This window comes from Pimephales promelas, chromosome 10 (assembly GCF_988280905.1).
Source record: "Pimephales promelas chromosome 10, fPimPro1.hap1.1, whole genome shotgun sequence".
NCBI lineage: Eukaryota > Metazoa > Chordata > Actinopteri > Cypriniformes > Leuciscidae > Pimephales > Pimephales promelas.
In genome coordinates this window covers 5,912,022-5,938,428 of record NC_142778.1, presented here as the reverse complement: position 1 = coordinate 5,938,428, position 26,407 = coordinate 5,912,022, and the positions used below count along the sequence as shown (strand labels likewise).

Below are 26,407 nucleotides of genomic sequence, written 5' to 3'. Positions count from 1 at the left end.
TCGTAGGACCTTGGCAAGCTTATTCTGGTGTGTTTGATAAGGGTTGGAACTAAACTCTGCAGGGCAGTGACCCTCCAGGACCAGATTTGAGGAACCCTACTCTAGAGTTTCAGTAGAGATCTCAATAATGCTTCAAACTCTGCTTAGATTTGTCAAGATACCAAATGCTACAATCAAAAGTCAGAGATCACATTATGAGCTCCAGTGTTTCATTAAATTCTTCCCGAGATAACCATTTTAATTTTAAAGTTTTGCCCCAGCCGTAATCAAACACACTTAAAAAAGCTAATCAAGGTATTCAGGCTTACTAGAAAGGTACAGACAAGCGAAATCAAGTGATCAAGGTTGGAGCTAAAGTGGACCCCAGTTGAGAACCCCAGCCCGTTCTCATCCCAAGGCGTCATATACTGACGTTTTTGCCAGTGCGTAGACATCCTACACATGGCACCCTTTAGTGTCAATATGAGATGCAGATATATATATGGGCCAGAAGGCACCACCTAGTGGTCTAACCCTAACACTACCCCAAACCTAAACCTACCCATACTCTGTGGGTGTTATATTGACGCTAAAGGGTGCCATGTGCGTTGGATGTCTTGTCTACGCACTGGCAAAAGTGTCGTATATGACGCCTTGGGATGAGAATGCGTTGAGAACCCCTTCTCGATACTCTGTGGCAACAGATTACGAGCAATATTATTAAGTCAATTAAACAATAAAATTGAGTAATAATTAATCAAATTAATTCCTTAAAAGTTAACCATTTAAAATGAGTAAAACGAACCAAAGAAAAAAAAAACGTTTAAGTCGCGGTGTTTGTTTTAGGTTTTTTTTAAGATGACGGTTTTCTCCTTCAGTGATTCTGCTTGTTAACATCAGGTGTCTTCAATGTTGGCAATTTAAAATAAAGAGTTCTTAAAGGGATACTCCACTTTTTTTTTTTTTTTTTGGAAATAGGCTCATTTTACCACTCCCCCAGAGTTAAACAGTTGAGTTTTACCGTTTTCAAATCATTTCAGCCGATTTTCTGATATTTAGAAGAATATCAGTAAACAGACACGTTCTGGTCTCATTGACTTCCATAGTGGGACAAAAAAAAATACTATGGAAGTCAATGAGACCAAAAACTGTCTGGTTACTGATATTCTTCTAAATATCAGAAAATTGGCTGAAATCATTAGAAAACGGTAAAACCCAACTGTTTAACTCTGGGGGAGTGGTAAAATGAGACTATTTCCAAAAAAAAAAAAGTGGAGTATCCCTTTAATTAATCTTTGATGTCTGTCTGTTATTCAGATATTTTTGTTAAATTTTTTGGTGTAAACATTACTCATTTTAAATGGTTAACTTTTAAGGAATAATTTGATTAAGTATTACTCAATTCTAATTTATTCAATTTAATTAATAATATAGTTTGTAATCTGTTGCCACAATTGTATTGATTAGATAAAGCATATGAATTTTTACAGTGTGCGTGAGTTAGGGATATGTTTAGTTCTGTTCAGTTTGATTGTGTTTTGGTTTGGTTTTCCCTGTTGCCTGTGTTCTAGGGGTCGGTAACACAACACCGTTTTCATTTTATGTTCTTTGGCCATTCATTTACTCGACAACCGCATTTTGGGTGTGAACCAAAGACAGTTAAAAAAAACGTGGTTTGAAATCACTGGTGTTTCTGTCGTCACAAACCACCTTGTATCCAATCAGGTCAACGTGTGATCGTCAACGAGTGGATCTCCGAGCTGGTGTGAGGGCAAATCTTCGTATACTAAACGAAGCAAGGGTGTGGAGTTCAATGGGCTTTATGCCCAGCTGCACTACTTCCTGAACTTCAGCCAGCTCCTTGTTTCCTGTCTGCCATTGTTGGCCAAATTGATTAATTCAGGTGTGTCTGATTATTGTTGCCATGACTATTGAGGTCAGGTACACCTGAATTAATCAATTTGGCCAATAATGGCAGAGGAAACAAGGAGCTGGCTGAAGTTCAGGAAGTAGTGCAGCTGGGCATAAAGCCCATTCAAGCTATGTTAAGGTAGACATTGAAAGGAAAAAGAAAACTTTTAAATATTTCCTTTTGGTAATCAAAGAAAAGTTTTAATGGATTACATTTGACTTTAAACCCTTCCCAGATAGCAAACTGACATTGAATCAACGTGGAAATATGACATCGAAACAACGTTGATCTGACATTGTTTTGCTCATCGAATTAACGTTGAACCAACGTCAGACGCGTCATTCTTTCAAAACTAACGGAAAATCAACTTGAAATCAACGCGTTGTTTCAACGTTATGAAAGCAAACCAATTTTCGATTTTTATTTAGCTTTGAAGAATGCCGCGTCTGACGTTGGTTCAACGTTAATTCGATGAGCAAAATCAGCGTTGTTTCAATGTCATGACAGACGTCGTTTCCACGTTGATTCAATGTCAGTTTGCTGTCTGGGTTAGTTCCCTTTGTTCAGTGTTCGCTCTCTTAATAAAATCAAGAAACAGTGACAAATCTGATATTTCAGAGAATTTCACCTGAGAAGTTTTTTGAACTATGAAAGATCAACCACTGAGCAATACAAAAGCACTTGTATGTAAATCAATCCAACAACCAAATCGATTACACTCAGCACTCAGTATATGACAGCACAATCACCCAGAAAGCCATGGAAGCACACACATTCTTGCAAAACAAGCCAGAATACCGTTTTAAACAGCAGGAATTAAAAGTTATTTATGACACGAGCGATAGAAATATATCACCCCAGCCACAAAGAGCTTTTCTTTCGCTTATTGTGTTCAGTTATTACATTTCTTGGCCTGGTTCCTGTCTACTATAACTCTGTCATCTCCTGTACTTAGTGATTAAATCTAAGTTTCGCATGTCTGAACATAAATTGGAACGGTAGTCAAGTCTGTGTAGACAAATTATGACGTGATTGACTGTAGCACATATGGTGCCCCTGTGCACACTATCACCCCCTGCTGGATATCAGTAACACTGCACTGCTTTTGTGATACCCGGCTTGACAGTAAAATGTTGTCATTTGCTGCCAACATTGACTGTTTTTGACACAAACTAGAGGCCAATCATAAAGTCAGAAACAGCTGCCGCTGTCTTCATAGCATATATTTGCCCCAATATTGTGGCTTAACACCCACGAACAGCTGCTCAGTTGGGTTACATGAGAGAATGTGCATTGCTGGAATGCATCATCTCTGATTATTTTTGCTGGCATTTTTTGCATAAATACTAAGATCTAAAAGTGCAGTCCTATCAAGGGGAGCAGCTAAGTTCATGCACTTTTACTGAGCCTACAAGCTAAAAATAAAAATTCATAAACAAAACAACATGATTCTTTTAGCAGATCTATACGATATGTATGTGGTTGGTTGACTGCATTCATAACAACCTTATTTACTTAGGGAAAAGTTAACAGTTCATTCTAGCTAGAAGCTAATACTATTAGCTTGTGGAGATCACTGCACTGCAGTGTAGCTTTTGTGTTTTATCCACTGCATACAAAGGCAACTGCTGCTTTCAGCTCTGATGCAAGGATTACAGAAGAAACCTTTTTACCTTTGCACCTCAACAGCATTGACTGAAATTCACAGATGTATTTGCTCACAGTCTCTAAAAGGTTGTGAGAACGTAGCCTTGAGACAATGATGTTTTAGAGTGTTATTCATCTTGCCTTGCACACGAAAAAACTGAAAATGTTTGTAAAAGGCGTTTATTTTTCCAGCGTTTTGTTTCTGCCAGCTTTACTTTGTATGGATAACCGGTTGAATAGTTCACCTAAAAATGAAATAGTTGTCACCCTCAATGACTATATGATAAATTTTTGAGTGCAAAATTCACATTTTAAAGGATTAGTTCACTTTTGAAAAAACTTTTGCTGATAATTTACTCACCCCCATGTCATCCAAGATGTCCATGTCTTTCTTTCCTTAGTCGAAAAGAAATTTAGGTTTTTGATGAAAACATTCCAGGATTTTTCTCCTTATAATGGACTTCCATGGGAACCAGGTCCAACCGAGGTCCAAACGACAGTTAATAACAGTTTCAGATGCAGCTTCAAATGTCTTTAAACGACACCAGATGATGAATAAGGGTCTTATCATGCGAAACGATCGGTTATTTCAAAGCTTATTCCAAAAATGTAACTTTTCTAAGGACAAATGCTAGCCTTGTAATATACTGTGAAACATATAATGGACTTCAATGGGAACCAAAGGTCCAAAAGACAGTTTCAGTGCAAACTGCAAACTGTTCAAAGGGCTTTAAACGATTTCAGATGATGAATAAGGGTCTTATCAAGCGAAAAGATGGCTCATTAAAAAAATAAATAAATAAATAAAGTTTAAGTTTTTATATTTGTGATTTTTTCATCAAAATGAACGGATCTTTTCCAGAGTCAACTCGTTCAATTTGTTCATTGAATGAACCAAATGACGTGAAAAAAAGATTTGTTCATTTTGATAAACGAGTTCGAACAGGAGAGTCACGAACGTGCATCACGGAACAGAGCAAGGCCAACATTTGAGCTTATAAAACTTAAACTTTGTTATTTAAAAAAAAAAATGAGTGATCGTTTCGCTTGATAAGACCCTTATTCATCGTCTAAAATCGTTTAAAGCCCTTTGAACAATTTGCAGTTTGCACTGAAACTGTCTTTTGGACCTTGAACCGTTTGGTTCCCATTGAAGTCCATTATATGGAGAAAAATCCTGGAATGTTTTCATAAAAAACCTTAATTTCTTTTCGACTGAAGAGTTTTTTTTTTTTAAAGTTAACTACTCCTTTAAAACGCATAGAATCAAGCCATTACCCATTTTTTCTCTCTTTCAAAATAGACTCGGATATACGCCAAAATACAGAAGAAAATATCAGTCGCTATACTTTATTTTCATTGTTGTGCTTCTAACACTGCCATCATCTTCTATACGTTCTAACCTCAAGTACCTTGCCTTTTATATTATTGACTTATATGCTACTCTCATTGTGGAATATGTTGTCAATTTTAGGTCTAATTGTTTAGTAAATTGTGTATTTGAGTAAAATAAGTAAACAGAGATTTCCACCATGTGTTTTCTTCATGCTGCAGTGTAAACACCATGATGTTTCCATTCTGTGTTCATCTGGTGCTGTGTCAGCATGAATTCTCTTCTATTTGTAATTGAAATGGTTTATTCCTGATAGGATGAATCAAGCAATGATTGAGATGACTCACAATTCTCTCTCTTTCTGTTCTCCTGCAGAAAAGCCGATGCCACAGGGTCCTCCTGGCGGTATATTTGGCGTCTTGGGAGTGGTGGTGGTTGGCGGTCTGATTGTTGGAGTGGTGGTCACAATATGTATGGTGTACAGGAGAGGAAAAAAGCCCCGTACAGAAACAGACAACGATCTGTAAGTACTTCCCTTACAGGTGGCATTGATTGTGGGCACTTTTTGCAATGGCCAATTTTGTCCCCACCACTTAATAAAATAACTTGCACTGCTGCACGAATCTATACTGTAACACAGGAGAAACATCAAGCTGGAGTTGTATTTGTGGGATTTCAGTGAAATCACAAAGCAACATGCAAACAATTCTGTTTCTGCTGCTGATCTAAAACCACTGACATACAGCTGCAATCCTGGTTTATAAAAATAATAATATAAGCATATAATAATTATAAATACAAATAAAATGTACTTGTACTTTAAATGATTTGGGGGCATTTTTCTATCAATCATATGTTTTTATTTATATTTCAGTTTTGACTTGGAAACTGGGCTAGGCAATATAGCAAATATGAGTCTATTTTTTTTCACAATTTTGATAATATTACATGCACACACACATTTGTATTTGCTTTTGAAAAATTTAAAGAGGTGATTTTATTTTTGCCTCCAATGAAAGATATCTTATCAGGATAGAAAAGCTTGTGTTACAAGGAACATTACAATTTTGTTCAAAATCAGCAGTAATAAATTTATAGTGACCTCTGACTGCTTTTTACTAAATAAACCCAAAAGGAACTTTATTCAATTAAAATTATTATAATTCGAAGGCAGCGAAAATAAAAGTATACAACACAATTTTGAGATATGAACTTGCAATTAAGAGAAAAAAATGGTCAGAATTATGAGATAAATCAAACAGTCACAATTAGCGTTTTTATTTTTTATTCCTTAGCGAAGTTTTATATCTTCAGTAAAAATATTGATTGCCCTCCCCTACTTACTAAAATTACTAAATTCCATACACCATGCATTCATTCAATGTAAAGTAGAAAACAATTAAAAAAAAATTATATTTGTGTCTGATTGTGCTAATTGTTTTCTACAAATAAGTAACCTTGTGCTCTTGAAATTGGAATTGGACTCACTGGAGTGTGTCAAAAATATATCATTCACTTTAAAAAGATACTTTTTTAACACCAAAATTGGATTTTTTTTTCTAAGTAAGAAAATTCAAGTTATATTTTCTCAAAACAAGCAAAATAATCTTTTGCTTTTAGTTCTAGGCTAGTTAATTTATCTTAGAAGAAAAAAAAAAAGAATTCTTGCCTTATTTTAAGATTTTTTAACTCGGCAAGATTTAATTTTTTGCAGTGAGGCTAAATCTGTGGATCCATACATCACATTTACTATTATACAAAACAGTGAAAATGCATTTTAAATAATTCATGGATAACCTTAATGAACTTTTATTAATGCAGATTGCTTTTGAGTGTTGAAGAAAGACAAGGTTAGAACAATAATGCAAAGCCTTTCATTGTCACTATAAGAAGATTTATACACCGGAAATGTCAGCGACCCAGCTGGGGACGGCTTCACAAAGATAGACTTAGATATAGTAGATAGTCAGACTTCAGGTAGACATCTAAATCAGACTGTTACACAAAGCACTTAAGACTCTGGCTGCGTCCGAAATCGCGTACTATGTGAGTAGGTACTAGAAATAGGAACATACTTTGCGACCATTAAAAAAGTATGTTCTATATAGTATGAATACGCACTGTAAAAATATATTGTTGGTTTAACTTAAAAAATGAAGTAACCTGGTTGCCTTAAAATTTTAACTTCATTGAAATGGAAAAATTGAGTTAATACAAAGAAGGAGATTGATTTAATCATCAGAAACTCAAAATATTATGTTATTTGTAACACAGTCTCATCCCAAGTCGTGATGTCTTTTGACCATACGTCAACATCCGCCTTTTTAGGGTACCCTTAAACGTCGGTTAGTTGACGATCCCGGGCCGTCATGCAACTGACGCTTTACCAGCGTCAGTGGTAGTCAGTGAGGTGACGGGGTAGGTTTAGGTCTCGGGTAGGGGTTAGGATCTGATAACGTCATCTAACCGACGTTTAAGGGTAACCTAAAAAGGCGGATGTTGACGTATGGTCAAAAGACGTCCCAAGACGTCAGTTATATGACGTCTTGGGATGAGACTGCGCTGTTATTTGAACCACATTAATTATTTAAGTTGATTTGACAAAAGAAAACATGTTGTGATTTCAAATCATGAACATATATTTTTTACAGTGTATGAATGAGTCCTGACGTACTACATGCGCCATGTTGTTGTTTTTGCTCTGTCAAAATTTGCTCTGTTTTGAGTTCTACTTTCTGTTTTCATCTGTGTTTTTATGTCATCCGAGCCGACAAACAAGGCGTCGGTCAGCTGCTCGCAGAATTTCTTAAATATCATTAATTTACTTAATAAATTTTACCTCATAAAACACACACACACAACCCCTATTAACAATGACATGTTGATTTTTGGCAAGGAAAAAGTCATTTATTTGCTTGCCACTGATAAATAAAGATGAATGAATCAATAGAGATACGCATGTGCGCAACGTTACAGCCGCGTCTCCGGTTTCCGCCATTTTCAAATATAACGACAACAACTCCTCTCCCTTGGCATCATGGGATAGTAACGTGTCCATTGTATGCGCACTTCAGAATCTCGCCGGAAGTAGTAGGTCATCCTTATACTTTTCGCCTACTGTTTTTTTTTTTTCTTTATGATTTCGAACGTACTACTCTGCTCGCGTACTGTTTTTCGCATACGTAGAGAATTATTCGATTTCGGACGCAGCTTCTGACTATCTTAAGTAGGACCACACTACAATGCATTCTGGGTAAAATAAGACGCTTTTCAAAACAAACAAAAAAAACATGGCGGATCGAGTATGCGCATTCAACCGCTCAGTACAGCAGAAAATATGTTTGTTGGAGTATAACAGTTACAAGGACATTTTACTTGGGAATTTTAGCGGAGAATGTAGTGACAAGAAGAAATGTTTAATTTGTAAAGGGCCATTTTCCCTTTTCTTTCGGTTGTTTGTAGTCTTAGACCTTAAGTTAGCCTGGGGGAAAGGTGTCTAATTGTTTGGTCTAAATTAAGTCAGTCTTTATTTTTGTGAAACAGTCTAACTTGCATCTATGAGCAAATTTTAGACTTATCTAACACTATAGACCGGTCTAGCTTTGTTAAGACTTATCTCTGAAAGTAGGCCTCAGTATATCATCCTGCCGGGCTACTGGGTACCTTAATGAAAGAAATACGTTTGATACGTTGGGGTCATCACACTTAAAATATTGAAGAAAGAAGCATTTATGAATGCATCTCTCATTTTGCTGTTAGTGGATGCACTTGATTGCTTAAGAGCATGTTACCTATTTGTTAAAGAGGCTTCCTGATTGCTATGTAGACCTGATTTGTCCATTTTTTGGTTTGAGAGACAGGTGTTTCAATCAGGGCTGATTGCAGGAGGCACATCAGATTAGCACCAGAGCCTGTCAAATCCCAAAGCATGACAGATAAACAGAACACTTGACAGTCAGCGGTTTTTAATCGCACACTTCACAAAACTCAAGGCTACGTGTGAACTTGGAAAGGGTGAAATCTTTGGCCTTGATGATCTACAGTGATTACCAGTATGGTTGAGAAGGTTATTGTTATGATAAGTTACGATTCTGGGCTGTGTTTCCCAAAAGAAACTACTGTACAAATCATCTTAGATTAACAGGCTGTTTCCCAAAAGCATCATATAAACGAAGAAGTTCTTTATGTACAATATATCTGGAGTAATTGTAGTGCGCCGATAAGACAAAAACATATGGGACATCTGCAAAACGACATCTAATAAAACCGTGTTTAGTAATATTTGGTTTTCTTTGAGTCTGTAATTAAATTTTGAATACAATTAATGAGTACTATATAATGAGATAAATATATTTTTAATATTATTTAAAAAAATTGTTTATAAAAATGTATTCTATTTATTTTAGAATAAAAAAAATCAAATACAAGATATACCAACTTAACTAGATTTATTTATAAGATAAAAAATACTTTATATTGTATTTTTTTTAATTAAACATTAAATCTAAACACATTTATTTACAGATTTATGCTACAAAACAATTCTTCAAATCTCAAATACTGATCAAGATAATGTATTTTTTCCAGGACTTGCGGCCAACGATCTTATCGGTAGATTTATCAATTTAGCTTTTGTAGGCAGATTAGATATTATTCAAATGATATTATTAAAGCAGTCCTGACAGTAGATGGTGAATCAATCCATCAACCAATATGTGCATAACTTTGACTTTTGACCTGATGTGGAACTCCTGTCAATATGTCCCATTCCCAGCTAAGTATTCCCTCCGAGACCCTTCCCAAAATGCTCAATGAGCAGGCCAAAATCATATGCGGCCACTTTTCTTGTAAAAAAAAAAAAAAAAAAAAAAAAAATAACTACAAGAGATGAATGTGTGGACATACACTCACCTAAATGATTAGTAGGAACACCTGTTCAATTTCTCATTAATGCAATTATCTAATCAACCAATCACATGGCAGTTGCTTCAATAGATTTAAGGGTGTGGTCAACTGACCACTCATCTCCACTACAAATACAAAAAAAGGCTACAATTTGCAAGAGCTCACCTAAATTGGACAGTTGAAGACTGGAAAAATGTTGCCTGGTCTGATGAGTCTCGATTTTAGTTGAGACATTCAGATGGTAGAGTCAGAATTTGGCGAAAACAGAATGAGAACATGGATCCATCATGCCTTGTTACCACTGTGCAGGCTGGTGGTGGTGGTGTAATGGTGTGCGGGATGTTTTCTCGGCACATATTAGGCCCCTTAGTGCCAATTGGGCATCGTTTAAATGCCACAGCCTACCTGAGCATTGTTTCTGACCATGTCCATCCCTTTATGGCCACCATGTACACGGTTTCTTGATCATGACAATGAGTTCACTGTACTATAAGCCCTACAGTCACCAGATCTCAACCCAATAGAGCATCTTTGGGTGGTGGTAGAACGGGAGCTTCATGTCCTGGATGTGGATCCCACAAATCTCCATCAACTGCAAGATGCTATCCTATCAATATGGGCCAATATTTCTAAAGAATGCTTTCAGCACCTTGTTGAATCAATGCCACATAGAAATAAGGCAGTTCTGACGGCAAAAGCGGGTCAACCACAGTATTAGTATGGTGTTCCTAATAATCCTTTAGGTGTGTGTAATGTCCTTCAACTCTGCCATATTGAGAGGTGGACACCCTGACTGCTTCCCGAGCGGGTCACATTAGCAAACTTCTCAAAAACATTGAATCATAGGTACTAATATCACCCGCCATTAATATTTTAACCCACACTGAGTCACTTGGATCAGCAAAAGCACCTTATTACAGTTTATCCCCATTTTACTTGTGATTATTAAAGTTAGTGGGAATCTGTCCTTGTGAGAGGATAATTAATCCCTCACAGGAGAGTGTTGGCTTCTGTCCTTCATGGGAATATCACCCTGGCAAACCAGTGTGAGGGTGCATGAAATCTGGCACAGGATCCACCTGAGTTCTTAATTACATCAGTGATGAAATTATGATGCTCATTTGAGAGACCCTCTCAAAATCCATGCCATTTCCATTTTGTGAATTATTTTGGTTTGGAAGCAAAAGCAGTCTGTTCAACTGTGCGAAACATCCTAACCATCCAGTTATTCAAGGACACTTGAAATTAAATGACATGCAATTCATTTCTTGATTTTTTTTTTCTCCAAAATATAATAAAAATGCATTTTAAGGGGCATAAACAAAAAAAGTGTTATTTAAATGACATAAACCTGTCATTTAAATAATAAACATTGAAAAGAAAGAAAAACTTTATTTCACTTTATTTTGATGGTGACTTTAACACATTCTGTTGACTACTAGCTACTATTTGCAGAGTATTAGTAGACTGATAGGGTTAGGGTTGGAATAAGTTTACATTTAGTTGCAAAGATACTTATAGTCATGTTCATAAAGAGTCAGATATTACGTCTACTAATACTCTAATGACTGCTAGTTGACATGTAGTTGCAAAGTTACTAGTAACAGAATATCCAAAAGGGACCATTAAAATAGTGTCACCAAAACTTATTACACATTTTGGTATTATTTCTTCAAAAACCAGCACAAGTAATAGTAATGACTTCAAGTGTTAATACATCCTTCTTTGAAAGTGTTTAACAGGAAAAGCATGATACCTTTTAAGTAATTGTAAGCTTTTGAGGCTTTTTTTTTAAGGTTTTGGATAGTAATTGCTTATGACATATTTCGAGTCATTACTAGTGGTCTACCATGATCTTCACTGATACTAATCCACATGACCAGTAATCCCTTAAGAAGGACGTAACACTCGAGTTATTATCTAAAACCTTACAAAAACCTCAAAAGCTTACACTGACTTCAGTCATGACAAGAGAATACTGATACAAATAATAAGTAATTCTTAAGAATGATGTCATTACTAGTGGTTTACCATCTTCACTTTAGGATGAATTATTCATAATGCGTTATTCATCTTAATTATGAACTTGTATATACTAGTTCTAAGTAGTCCTCTGGGAGGTGTGTTCGTAAAATAGTTCATGTGTTTTAAACTAAATGGATGCATTAGTTTCATCAGCCATTTGCTGTCGGGATAACATCACATGTAGGACTCTTAGCTGTTTGTTTGCTTCCTTCTCCAGTCCTACTGTGATTTACTCGGGATGTTTTATTTTCCTTGCCTAAATGTAATTTCTTTTGTTTGCAATGACTCTCATTATTTATGAAGGGGAAATAAGGGGCTTTTCAAATCATCATAATTTAACTTAGTGCTTTTGTTTTCCCCACACGTATCCTGAATTTACCACCCAGCAGTGAAATGGAGCACTTGTGTTTGTCGGCAAATGTAAATCAACTCGTGCAGCTGCAATAAGTGTCAAAACGAAGCGCTCTGCCGTGGCTCTAACACGCACCCAGTCGCACCTTTTATCTGTGTCAAGACAAGAGTCAATCCGCTTCAGCCGCTTTCGCCAGTGAAACGACACCTAAGATGGAGTAGTCAACTGAAGACCTGGCATCTCTCTCGCAATCAATCCACAGGCCTAAAGAGACAAATAAAGCGCACTGATTTGTCTCAGAGGAATGAATTAGGAACAAATGAGGCTCTCTCTTTCTCTCTCTCTCTCTCTCTAGCTGTCTTTCTCTGCTGCTTTGCCTCAGTAACCACTCTTTCTCTCTCTCTCTCTGGATCCTAGCATTGCAGTGGCTGATAGCTGTGTGACAAAGCCAGAGGCCCCTGGGACTGAGGCCCCAGAGAAGCCTGAATCCCCCACCAGGAAAGTAAAGGCCACGGCCTACTAGTCAACCTCCTTTCCGAATTTCCCCTCATAGAGTCTCTGTGTGGCATGATAGCCTAGTAGTGTCCGGTGAGCTCCGTGTGAGCAGCATTTGAGCATGATTAGGAAATATTGTGATGAATTCCTCAAAAGACCAGTGGGGGAGAGTGGGGAGATTGATAACAAGGGGTAATTCATAAGATCATCCAACACATTCTCATCCCAAGACGTCATCTAACTGACGATTTTGACCATACGTCAACATCTGACGTTTTAGGGCACCCTTTAACTTCAGTTAGATGACGCTATCCTTGGGCGTCATCTAACTGACGCTTTACCTTTAGCGTCTTAGGGTAAGATAGCGTTAACATTAGGGTAAGATAGCGTCATCTAACTGACGTTAAAGGGTACCCTAAAACGTTGGATGTTGACGTATGGTCAAAAGCGTCAGTTAGATGACGTCTTGGGATGAGAACAGGCTGGATCATCAGATGAACCAATTAGAAATCAGCGCCGTCCTGCATGGAGAAATCGACAAAAGACTCTTCGTACAAACAAAAAGATGTGCGTCGGCAAAGTAAAATTTCAAACATTTTAAGTGAGATGAAGTTTAAAATGAAATACTTTACAGTAAGGTTCATTAGTTAGCATTCGTAAGTACCTTGGTTAACATGAACTAAGAACGAACAATACTTCTTTAGCATTTTTTAATCGTAGTTAATATTAATTTCAACATTTACAAATTGATTATTCACATACAAAGGCTGTGTTAACATTAGTTAATGGTTTTTATTAACTAACACTAACAAATATGAACTAATATGAACAAATGTATCGCTCATTGTGCTAGTTAGTTAGATCATGTTAGTAAATACATTAACTAAAGCTAACTAATGAACCTTTTTGTAAAGTGTTACCTGATCATGAGATTTATTCATATCTATCTATCCATCCATCCATCCATCCATCCAACACCTATCTACTATCTATCTACTATCCATCCATCCATCCATCCATCCACTACCATCCACTATCTATCTACTATCCATCCATCCACTATCTATCTACTACCATCCACTATCTATCCATCCATCCATCCACTATCCACATTCAATTCCACATCCACATACAATACATTCAATTCGAAGTATTTCATCTATCCATCCATCCATCCATCCATCCATCCACTACCATCCACTATCTATCTACTATCCATCCATCCATCCATCTACTACCATCCACTATCTATCTACTATCCATCCATCCATCCATCCATCCATCCACTATCTATCTACTACCATCCACTATCTATCCATCCATCCATTCATCCACTACCTATCTACTATCTATCTACTATCCATCCATCCATCCATCCACTACCATCCACTATCTATCTACTATCCATCCATCCATCCATTCACTATCTATCTACTACCATCCACTATCCATCCATCCATCCATCCATCCACTACCATCCACTATCCACATTCAATTCCACATCCACATACAATACATTCAATTCGAAGTATTTCATCTATCCATCCATCCATCCATCCATCCATCCATCCATCCATCCATCCACTACCATCCACTATCTATCTACTATCCATCCATCCATCCATCCATCTACTACCATCCACTATCTATCTACTATCCATCCATCCATCCACTATCTATCTACTACCATCCACTATCTATCCATCCATCCATTCATCCACTACCTATCTACTATCTATCTACTATCCATCCATCCATCCATCCATCCACTACCATCCACTATCTATCTACTATCCATCCATCCATTCACTATCTATCTACTACCATCCACTATCCATCCATCCATCCATCCATCCACTACCATCCACTATCCACATTCAATTCCACATCCACATACAATACATTCAATTCGAAGTATTTCATCTATCCATCCATCCATCCACTACCATCCACTATCTATCTACTATCCATCCATCCATCCATCTACTACCATCCACTATCTATCTACTATTCATCCATCCATCCATCCATCCACTATCTATCTACTACCATCCACTATCTATCTATCCATCCATCCATCTTTGATGTGTGGTGACATAATGATTGAATTAGTTAAATCAAGGAATTATATCAAAGTCACCAGGCACAAAATTATATGATATAATAAATGCCGATAGGCTAAGTCTTTTCTTTGAAGTAATTCCTTATACTTCCAACTATTATTTGTTCAATTTAAGATTTTACTGTTTTGACCAGACCACGAACGCAGTAGTTTTTGGATGACTTTGCAGTAACCAAAAAGCTTTTTGAAGTGTGCACTTTCATCATGCTCTCTTTTGATGAAAAGTTATTTTTCTTACAATCATTCCCCAAGAGGTTCCTCGTTTAGTTTTACTTCCACACTGAAAACTCTGCTCAACATGCTAGCCTCCGTTGGTCTCTTTTCTCTCCTTGTGTTGCCTTGCAAGCATGTATTTGTCTGCATGCTCAGAATGTGTGTCCCTGGTGAACAGTAGTCCTCATCTGCTTGTTGCTGGTGTTTCCGTGCTTGTCTATGTTTGTACTTCTGTTAGGAACCTTAACTTCATTAGATATATAAAAAATTAAAAAAATGAAACTTTCTCAAAAAGATGTTTCAACACATTGATCGCAAATACAGCAGATTTTGGTGTGATGGTGAGGATATAAATGGTTGTGACATTTCTCACTTTTATTTTTAAAAAGAAGTTAAAGGATTAGTTCACTTTTGAAAAAAACTTTTGCTGATAATTTACTCACCCCCATCTCATCCAAGATGTCCATGTCTTTCTTTCCTCAGTCGAAAAGAAATGTAGGTTTTTGATGAAAACATCCCAGGATTTTTCTCCATTTAATGGACTTCAATGGGAACCGGATGGTTCAGGTCCAAAAGATAGTGTTAATAACAGTTTCAGATGCAGCTTCAAATGTCTTTAAACGACACCAGACAATGAATAAGGGTCTTATCATGCGAAACGATCGGTTATTTCAAAACTTATTCCAAAAATGTAACTTTTCTAAGGACAAATGCTAGCCTTGCTATATTCTCTGAGGCGCGTTTGTAACGTCACGTAATACGTAATTACGTTTAAAAGGTCACGGGCGACGTAGCCGGAAGTACAGAATCAAAATCGTCCGACATCGTTGTTTTTCCTTTTAATTCCTTTTATTGTAAACTGTGTTTGAGCTAGTTTGCACGTTCAACCTATGCGGTCAACTTGTAAACACTGACTCTGTACTTTCGGCTACGTCGCCCGTGACCTTTTGAACGTAATTACGTAATACGTGACGTTGCAAACGCGCCTCACAGAATAGAGCAAGGCTAGCATTTGTCCTTAGAAAAGTTACATTTTTGGAATAAGCTTTGAAATAACCGATCGTTTTGCATGATAAGACCCTTATTCATCGTCTGGTGTCGTTTAAAGACATTTGAAGCTGCATCTGAAACAGTTATTAACTGTCTTTTGGACCTTGAACCATCCGGTTCCCATTGAAGTCCATTATAAGGAGAAAAATCCTGGAATGTTTTCATCAAAAACCTAAATTTCTTTTCGACTGAGGAAAGAAAGACATGGACATCTTGGATGACATGGGGGTGAGTAAATTATCAGCAAAAGTTTTTTCAAAAGTGAACTAATCCTTTAACACAACATGATAATTGCCAGCCAATTAACATTTAAATTATTTGAATGAAAATCTTGATTAAAATGCAAATCTGTTTAGTAATAACATCTAATAAAGATATCTCAAATCATTATTAACAATCATACAATAAAATTACACTCCCCATGTTAATTAAAACAAAATGTATTTATTTATCTTTTTATTATTTAAAAAGAAGTAATGACAGTTTGGGGGAAAGAGGCTATTTGTTGTAGTAATAATAATAATAATATTACATAAATTAATTATTACATGAATAAATAAATAAATGGCAAATTAACATTTATACACTGACAAAATTAAGTAAAGTAAAACTATTATTATATATTGTTTAATTATTTTTAATCATGCTGAGATTGAAAGGGTTCTCCTCTAAGTGAAACATAAGTTTCCTTATGTTTCTTGATCATTTAAAATAAAGAGTTTGTTCTATAGAGAGGATTGTGTCATTTAGTGTGATGTTTATGCACTGATTAAAGTTTAATGGAGTGGTCTCAAATCAAGTTGAAGTATCAAAGCTTTTCAAAGTCTAGCTATCTTTAAGAGTCTGGCACATCTAATAAGAGTATGTGACTGTTGACAGCGTTATCATGACATGTGTAAGAAATAGTCAATTCCCATAATTTTCAGTCCTCATGGAGGCCTAAATGGCCCAACGGTTGCTTGCTGATCATAAAAAGCACTGCTGGTAGTTCAAAGAGTCAATCACTGAGATTTAATTCTCAATGGACGGGCGGTCTGTAAAAAGAGATAAAGGCACAATGCAATAAGTCATAATTTTCATCCCTAGGGATACATTTGTGATAATAATTCATTTTATGTTGACACAGAGGTATATAATCGATGCAGTCTATTTCCTTGGTTCTAAATGTGTTCCTGTGCACAATAATAATGTGGCACGATTTGATTTTAGAGAGCAGTGTGGCCCATAAGTGGACTGGTATTGACTTCTGACAACCAGAGCTAAAGTTATATTAAAGGCTTAATATAATTTAACTTCTTGGCACTAGCAGAAAACATGTTACAGTGACAGGGTTATGATTATAAGCACAAAACAACAATATGGATTGGCTTTGGGTTCAATAGAAGAAATTTAACAGCACCTTTAATTTGCTGCATTTTAGTATGATTGAGCTTGAATAATTTCAAGAATTTACACACACACACACACACACACACACACACACACACATATATATATATATATACACTCACCGGCCACTTTATTAGGTACCCCATGCTAGTAACGGGTTGGACCCTCTTTTGCCTTCAGAACTGCCTCAATTCTTCGTGGCATAGATTCAACAAGGTGCTGGAAGCATTCCTCAGGGAGTTTGGTCCATATTGACATGATGGCATCACACAGTTGCCGCAGATTTGTCGGCTGCACATCCATGATGCGAATCTCCCGTTCCACCACATCCCAAAGATGCTCTATTGGATTGAGATCTGGTGACTGTGGAGGCCATTTGAGTACAGCGAACTCATTGTCATGTTCAAGAAACCAGTCTGAGATGATTCCAGCTTTATGACATGGCGCATTATCCTGCTGAAAGTAGCCATCAGAAGTTGGGTACATTGTGGTCATAAAGGGATGGACATGCTCAGCAACAATACTCAGGTAGGCTGTGGCGTTGCAACGATGCTTAATTGGTACTTAGGGGCCCAAAGAGTGCCAAGAAAATATTCCCCAGACCATGACACCACCACCACCAGCCTGAACCGTTGATACAAGGCAGGATGGATCCATGCTTTCATGTTGTAGACGCCAAATTCTGACCCTACCATCCGAATGTCGCAGCAGAAATCGAGACTCATCAGACCAGGCAACGTTTTTCCAATCTTCTATTGTCCAATTTCGATGAGCTTGTGCAAATTGTAGCCTCAGTTTCCTGTTCTTAGCTGAAAGGAGTGGCACCCGGTGTGGTCTTCTGCTGCTGTAGCCCATCTGCCTCAAAGTTCGACGTACTGTGCGTTCAGAGATGCTCTTCTGCCCACCTTGGTTGTAACGGGTGGTTATTTGAGTCACTGTTGCCCTTCTATCAGCTCGAACCAGTCTGGCCATTCTCCTCTGACCTCTGGCATCAACAAGGCATTTCCGCCCACAGAACTGCCGCTCACTGGATGTTTTTTCTTTTTCGGACCATTCTCTGTAAACCCTAGAGATGGTTGTGCGTGAAAATCCCAGTAGATTAGCAGTTTCTGAAATACTCAGACCAGCCCTTCTGGCACCAACAATCATGCCACGTTCAAAGTCACTCAAATCACCTTTCTTCCCCATACTGATGCTCGGTTTGAACTGCAGGAGATTGTCTTGACCATGTCTACATGCTTAAATGCACTGAGTTGCCGCCATGTGATTGACTGCTTAGAAATTAAGTGTTAACGAGCAGTTGGACAGGTGTACCTAATAAAGTGACCGGTGAGTGTATATATATATATATATGTAAACATTAATATTTTTATATAATATAGACTATATATAGATTATATATACAGTATTTACGTGTAAATGATTCTTAAATATATATACATACATGCATATGTATTTACAAAATAATTATACACAGCATACACACACATCATGTTTACTCAAATTTTACACATTTAGCTGATTCTAAATAAATATATATATATATATATATATATATATATATATATATATATACATACAGTATTGACCATTTCACAAGATGTAAACAACACTGGTCCAAAAGCACTTCCTGTTTCAGTTTTTTAACACTACATAAAAGCTGGGATAAAATACAACCAACAGAACATTTAAAACTGAATCAAAAAGTTAAACAAACATCTTTAATATGTTTTCTTTACATGTGAAATAAAGAAAACAGTTACAAACTGAAACAGGAAGTGCTTCTGGACCAGTGTTGTTTACATCTTGTGAAATGGTCTATATATACATATATACAGTATATATATATATATATATATATATATATACAGACAGACCCGATCTCATGACAATTCAGACATATTTTAAGAGGTAGCTAATTCATACAAAGTCATACAACCTTACTCATTTGAATTTGCATGATTTTTATTTACATATTTTACGAGTTGCCCATTTCGTATGAATTCATACAAATGACCTCTGAGCCCGCCCCTAAACCTACCCATCAGTGGGGTTTGAACAAACCATATGAATTCCTACGAGTGAGGTCGTACAATTTCATAAAAAATTTGCCACCTTGAATTCACTCGTAAATTCGTACGAAATGGCCATGCGATAGCGTTGGACAGAGATAAAGATAGATTAGTTAGTTAGTTAATTATTATCCAGTCAAAGAGACACATCGTAATAAGACTCTTGTAACAGTAATTCTGAATCACAGAGGATCCAATCTGAGACAAAGAGCAGCACATCATTGGCTACTCTATATCAGATTGTGTTCCCCCACTGTTGCATGATTAGAAGTGTCATTAGCATTTAAATGACCAAATAAGATTGTGATCAACTGAGATCAATGGAGGTGCCGGAGACATGGCCACAATTCACATCCTCCCCAAGTCATGAAGAAACGCAACATAAACTTGGCTTTAGCTACAGGCTGAGCTGCAGCTCTGATTGTAAGAAAAAAGGCAAACAAACAAACAAAAAAGACATCATATTTAAACCCTCTCTTCTTCTCTACGGATTTAGACGGCATCTCTCGACTGATAGCCTCACTTCCTTTGTCAAAGGATCACAAAAAGTAATTTTCCTTCTTTCTCTGTCTCTCCTCCCTTCTTCCTAACCCTTTCTCATAGATTACTCTTTTCAGAGCAGGGATTAGCTATGTTTTTCTCTCTATCCCTGTCAAATCTCCCCTCTTAAGCTGCCCTGAGCTTTTCGTGGCCAACAGAGCAAGAAGAAGGGCAGGTGGTGAAGGTGGCCAGACCTGCTCGTCTATGTTTCCCGACAAAAATGGCTACATCATCGTTCATGCGGGTTCGGATGCACCAGTCAACCTATTGGGCTATTCATGTCAGAATACTGTATACATTCTCATCCCTTGGCGTCAAATAGGTGACGCCATATGACATTTCGTCAAAATACTACGCACATGGCACCCTTTAGCGTCAATATAACACGCACTGTTATGGGTAGGTTTAGGTCTGGGGTAGGGTCTGCGTCTCATATTGACGCTAAAGGATGCCAGTCACCTATGTGACACCTTGGGTTCTGCATGTAATATTGACGCTAAAGGGTGCCATGTGCGTAGTATTTCAACGAAATGTCATACGGTGTCACCTATATGACGCCAAGGGATGAGAACGGGCTCTTTAAATCCTACCTAATGGTAGACTGGATTTATATTTGCATTAGACATAAATTCTTAGTTTGTTTCTAATGCAGTCTGGCATCATAATGCACTCTGTGTCCAAGAATATGTTTACGTCGAGATTTACATTGGCTTACTGTACATCATTTTCTCAGATATTGACAAATCATTTCTTATGAAGACATGCTGTCAAAAAAACAACAACATTGAAATATTAAGGATTTCTTTCTCTACATAATGGCTTATAACTCTTTCCCCGCCATTGACAGAAATTTACAGTCCTCTGTGTTTTCACTGGTATGCGGTAGGGGGCGCTGTGCCATGTCTTATATCTAAAATAGGACTGAATCTCCTGATCAAAATACATCTAAAGCCTAGTTCACACTACATGATTTTTAAAGCGTTGGGCTGAACTGTGCAGTTCACACTACATGACTTGCTCTCTGTGAAATCAGGAGTGTTCAAGTTGTTGAGCTGTTCACACCACACGACACAACGTGATTGATCCGAAACAGGGTAGACGAGTTGACGACAGCTCTGTCACCCAACGATTCTATCTTGTCTACAAATCACGTTTTGTCATGAAAAATCACGCAATACAAGCACATGTGCAATACCCAGCAAAGAACACAACACGCGAATATGGACGTCAGACAGAAACTAGTGCTGCTAACTGTTTGTGCGAGATTTCCTCTGAGAAAAAAACGCAAAAAAAAGAGAAATAAATAAGATTCAACCGGTGACCTCAACCCATGCCTTGCTCTAATGAGCTCATGACATCATGTGAGGTTGAGTTGTGCGACAGCTCTGGATATCTAGCATGCTAGATATTTTGTTTGGGCTCAGCGACGCGTCTGCAAGCGTCTTTGATGCGTTGTTGGCTCTTTCATACTCACAGATTGGCGAGCGTTCATCGTCCGCAAATCCCCCGCAATTTGCACACCATAACACCCTGACCTGTCTGCGGGCTCAACAATTTGCAAATCAGGCTTAAATCTGGCTTAAAATCATTTAGTGTGAACTAGGGTTAAAGAAAAAAAAAGCGATTTGGCCAAAAAAATAATTATAACTATCTCGTGGCCTCAAGATACTATTTCATGGCCTCAATATAGTATCTCATGGCCTCAAGATACTATCTTGTGGCCTCAAGATACTATCTCATGGCCTCAAGTTAGTAACTCGTGGCCTCAAGATACTAACTTGTGGCCTCAAGATACTATCTCATGGCCTCAAGATAGTAACTTGTGGCTTCAAGATACTAACTTGTGGCCTCAAGATACTATCTCGTGGCCTCAAGTTAGTAACTCGTGGCCTCAAGATAGTAACTCGTGGCCTCAAGATACTAACTTGTGGCCTCAATATACTATCTCCTGGCCTCAAGATACTAACTCATGGCCTCAAGATAGTAACTTGTGGCCTCAAGATAGTAACTTGTAGCCTCAAGATAGTAACTCGTGGCCTCAAGATAGTAACTCGTGCCCTCAAGATACTAACTCGTGCCCTCAAGATACTAACTCGTGGCCTCAAGATAGTATCTCGTGGCCTCAAGATAGTAACTTGTAGCCTCAAGATAGTAACTCGTGGCCTCAAGATAGTAACTCGTGCCCTCAAGATACTAACTCGTGGCCTCAAGATAATAACTCGTGGCCTCAAGATAGTAACTCGTGCCCTCAAGATAGTAACTCGTGGCCTCAAGATAGTAACTCGTGGCCTCAAGATAGTAACTCGTGGCCTCAAGATAGTATCTCATGGCCTCAAGATAGTAACTTGTGACCTCAGGATAACTGTATATAAAAGAAGAATGCACAATGGGGAGCAGCTTTTCTCTGCAAAGCAGAGATTGCACGCTAAAGCTGCCACCTGCTTAAGGCATTAATAGCTATGGATAGAGATAATTTGATAAAGTTGTATTTTTTTTTTTTTTTAAGATTTACAGTACTAGTAAATATATAGAAGCAGAACTGCAGCAAACTATATTGCACACTGAATATTAAAACAGAGAATATTGCACAGAATGTGAAGTATTGCACTACAGGGTCCAGTTTAATAACAAAGGGTCCATGAGTCAGACACTTCCCTATCTTGAAGCCACAAGTTACTATCTTGAGGTCACAAGTTACTATCTTGAGGCCACAAGTTACTATGTTGAGGCCACGAGATACAATCTTGAGGCCACGAGATACTATCGTGAGGCCACGAGTTACTATACTATCTCGTGGCCTCAAGATACTAACTTGTGGCTTCAAGATAGTAACTCGTGGCATCAAGATACTAACTTGTGGCCTCAATATACTATCTTGTGGCCTCAAGATACTATCTCATGGCCTCAAGTTAGTAACTTGTAGCCTCAAGATAGTAACTCGTGGCCTCAAGATAGTAACTTGTGGCCTCAAGATAGTAACTCGTGGCCTCAAGATACTATCTCGTGGCCTCAAGATAGTAACTTGTGGCCTCAAGGTTTTATCTTGTGACCTCAAGATAACTGTATATAAAAGGAGAATGCACAATGGGGAGCAGCTTTTCTCCGCAAAGCAGAGATTGCACGCTAAAGCTGCCACCTGCTTAAGGCATATTTATTGTCGAGAAACCTGACACATGTTTAAATTCACTTCTCCCTTCACATCTGTCACAATAATTGTAATGTAAACTTCACATTTGCAGTTTAAATAAACCATATATTCCAAATGTATCAACCGGGCATCTTGCCTTATCTTTATCTTTCATGTATTAATTCCTTAAATAACCATAGGTTAACAACATAAGGGGAGATGCTTTGAACGCAGCTGATGAGACAGTGAAGTGACTCTTGAGTGATCCTTCAATTCCTCTGTCCTCATTTTCTTTGCACGAGAAATCAGAAGCACCTTTAGAGAGAGATTTGAAGGAAATTGTCAAAGTGTTGTTGTTTTTTTCTCTTGAAGGTGTTGTATTTGTGCACTTAATTAAAATTTGTTGATATATATGTAATGGTGTAGAGTCAGCAGTGTTTTTCAAATAGCTTTGTGTGTGTGTGTTTGTCATCTTAATGGTTTAATTACATCTAAGTGTCAAAATCTATAATGGTTTTCCTTCTAGGTGACAACAAATCAACCAATTTGCTAACAGCTCTTTATTATAAAAACAGTTATTTTCATTCTTACTTTAAGAATATTTAAGATTCATTGTCTTCAAAATAAAATAAAAAATACTGACAATGCACATAATACTGTGTACAATGCGTGTGCCATTCAAGCCAATTCAGTTGAAACGCGACAGACTTGACATCACTGGGCAGAAACGTGCATTATTTTCCACTTGCTGTGTCTGGGGCCTTTCTTTCCTTGTGGATTTAGTTGCCAAATCAATTGTTCAGCTCTGTGATTCATTCCTGGTACACATTTGAATTAAAGCACTGTTCTGCATCTCTGCTTGATACCCAATAAGGGAAAAAAGGTAAACCACTGTCTACCTCATAAGTCTAATTGGATCAATAATTACATCAATTTTCCCTATAGAGCGAGCGTGTGAAATTCAGAATGGGATCAAAGAGGGAGTGATCCTTTTCTGCGAAAAAGAGAAGCTGGAAAGGAGAAAGTTTCTGAATTATTTAGCTGCCTTTCATTATTCTGTCCCTTTGAAGAAAGATAATGGTGCATCTGGAAGTGACGCTATCTATCAAGGCTTATCCCTCACCAAATCTCTGTTTCTCTATCTCTCTCTCACACACACAAAAACACAAACACTCTCGAGCTGTTCTGAAACCTAGTGAGCTACCTAAATAGACAGCATTTGAAATTAATTGTCTCAAAAATGAAAAATCGGTCATCCATATGACTTTTTTTTCTTTTTCTGAGGAACAAAAAAGGATCATTTTTTAAAGAACATTGTGGCTTTCAAAATCATGAAAGTGAATGAGGACTGGAGCTAGGAAAGCTCCAAAATGAAAAAAAAAAAAAAAAAAAAAAAAACTAAATAACTGAACACAAAGCGCCATGAATGACTCATGCACTATATTCCAAGCTTTCTGAAGTGTGAAAGACCGCAATTTAAGTTGCTATTTATGTAATGTTTTGTCATCCAACAAAAAAAGTTCCCTACCCATTATAAATGCATTGAAAATAGTGTAAACTTGCATTTTATGTTAATTGATTAAATACTTTGTTGTGAACTATTCCATTAAGGCTGATCTACTTGAATGTATTAATCAAATGTAAGAATTGATGAGCATTAGGGGAAAAATGCCCTTTATAAAAATACTCAGACCGGCCCGTCTGGCACCAACAACCATGCCACGCTCAAAATTGCTTAAATCACATTTCTTTCCCATTCTGCCATTCAGTTTGGAGTTCAGGAGATTGTCTTTACCAGGACCACACCCCTAAATGCATTGAAGCAACTGCCATGTGATTGGTTGATTAGATAATTGCATTAATGAGACATTGAACAGGTGTTCCTAATAATCATTTAGGTGAGTGTATCCCTGCGTCCCAATTCGCCTTCTTATACTACGCCCTAAAAGTATGTACTCTTTTTGTGAAGAAAAAGTACATACTTTTGAGTGTGTAGCAAAAGAGTAGGCAAGCTTTGGGACATCGTCATCTTTAACGGACCGCTCAGTCGCGTGCATCCTGTCACCATAAACTGCCCTGTCAATCATTTCGTCACAGTTAAAATCCATTCAATCTAATTGAATTTCTTACCGTTTCTGAGAGAAATGTTGTTGCATTTTCATCTGCCAGTCGTGGGTCTTTCATGCGGAGACTCTCCTCATGTGTTTGCAATAAAAGTTCATATCTAATGTACCTTTACAAAAGTTCACAATGCTTCTGCAGATGCAATATAATCATGTAGCCAACATTGAATAAATACATTTTCGTCAGATTAGATACTGATAATTAATCGCTTAATCCCCTTTATCTAAACCTCTTTCCACAACCGCCGGACTCGCGCGTCCTCCATGTTTGTAGTTTTTTAACACTTTTTACTCGTGTTTGTAGTTCTAACCCAATCCTCGTCCAACGCACGATGGGTTGTGGGCAATATCAGCCGTTAGAGTGTGCATCGATATGCACTTCGGATTCTGACCGGATATTGTAGACCATCCGGGTCTCTTTGGAAAAGTCATTTCAACATACTACGATTTGGGACGTACTAATTCTATTTTCGAATACTATTTAGGACGGACAGTATGTGAATTGGGACGCAGCATATATTCATCTTGCGTTAACCACAGATTTCTTGCATTTAACCAAAATCCCATTCAAAATAAAATGCTAAAATGCTCGTTTCTGGGTTTTGGCCTACAAAAAAACCTCATCCCAAATAATAATTATCAAGCCTAGCGTCAGTTCTGGAAGGTCACATTAGTCAAGCTTGTATCAGCTGACTCTCAGCTGATCCACGTCGGAATACGCAGCGCATTCTCATCCTTTAGCATCATGTAGAACGCTATATGACAAAACGGCGCTATACTACGCACATGTCACCCGTTATCGTTAATATAACGCGTGCTGTGATGGTTAGGTTTAGGTGTGGGGTAGGGTAGTCTCATATTACGTGAAAGGATTTATGACGCCTTAATTGGGTTCGCGTGAATATTAACGATAAAGAAGCCCTCCTGCCCTCTGGAAGGCGCTACCGAAGCCTCCGGACTAAGACCACCAGGTATCGGAACAGCTTCTTTCCTACAGCTGTCAGACTCCTAAATTCTGCCTCTTGACATCCAACCCCCATTAAAACTTATGGATTGAACATCACTACTGTATCCACATATCTCACCAACTTTTAACTGCACTACTGTAAATACTGTATAGACT

General features: G+C 37.6%; 1 protein-coding gene across 2 annotated transcripts in view; it reads left to right on the top strand.

Moving 5' to 3' along the window:
• Positions 1-26,407, top strand: part of LOC120459884 (uncharacterized) — a 135,283-nt gene that overhangs the window by 59,659 nt on the left and 49,217 nt on the right. For both annotated transcript variants that reach the window (XM_039647360.2, XM_089135347.1), the window contains exon 2: positions 5,247-5,394. In XM_039647360.2, the coding sequence (XP_039503294.2) occupies positions 5,255-5,394 (140 nt within the window). In that variant the 5' untranslated portion in view covers positions 5,247-5,254. The remainder of the gene's footprint in view (positions 1-5,246; positions 5,395-26,407) is intronic.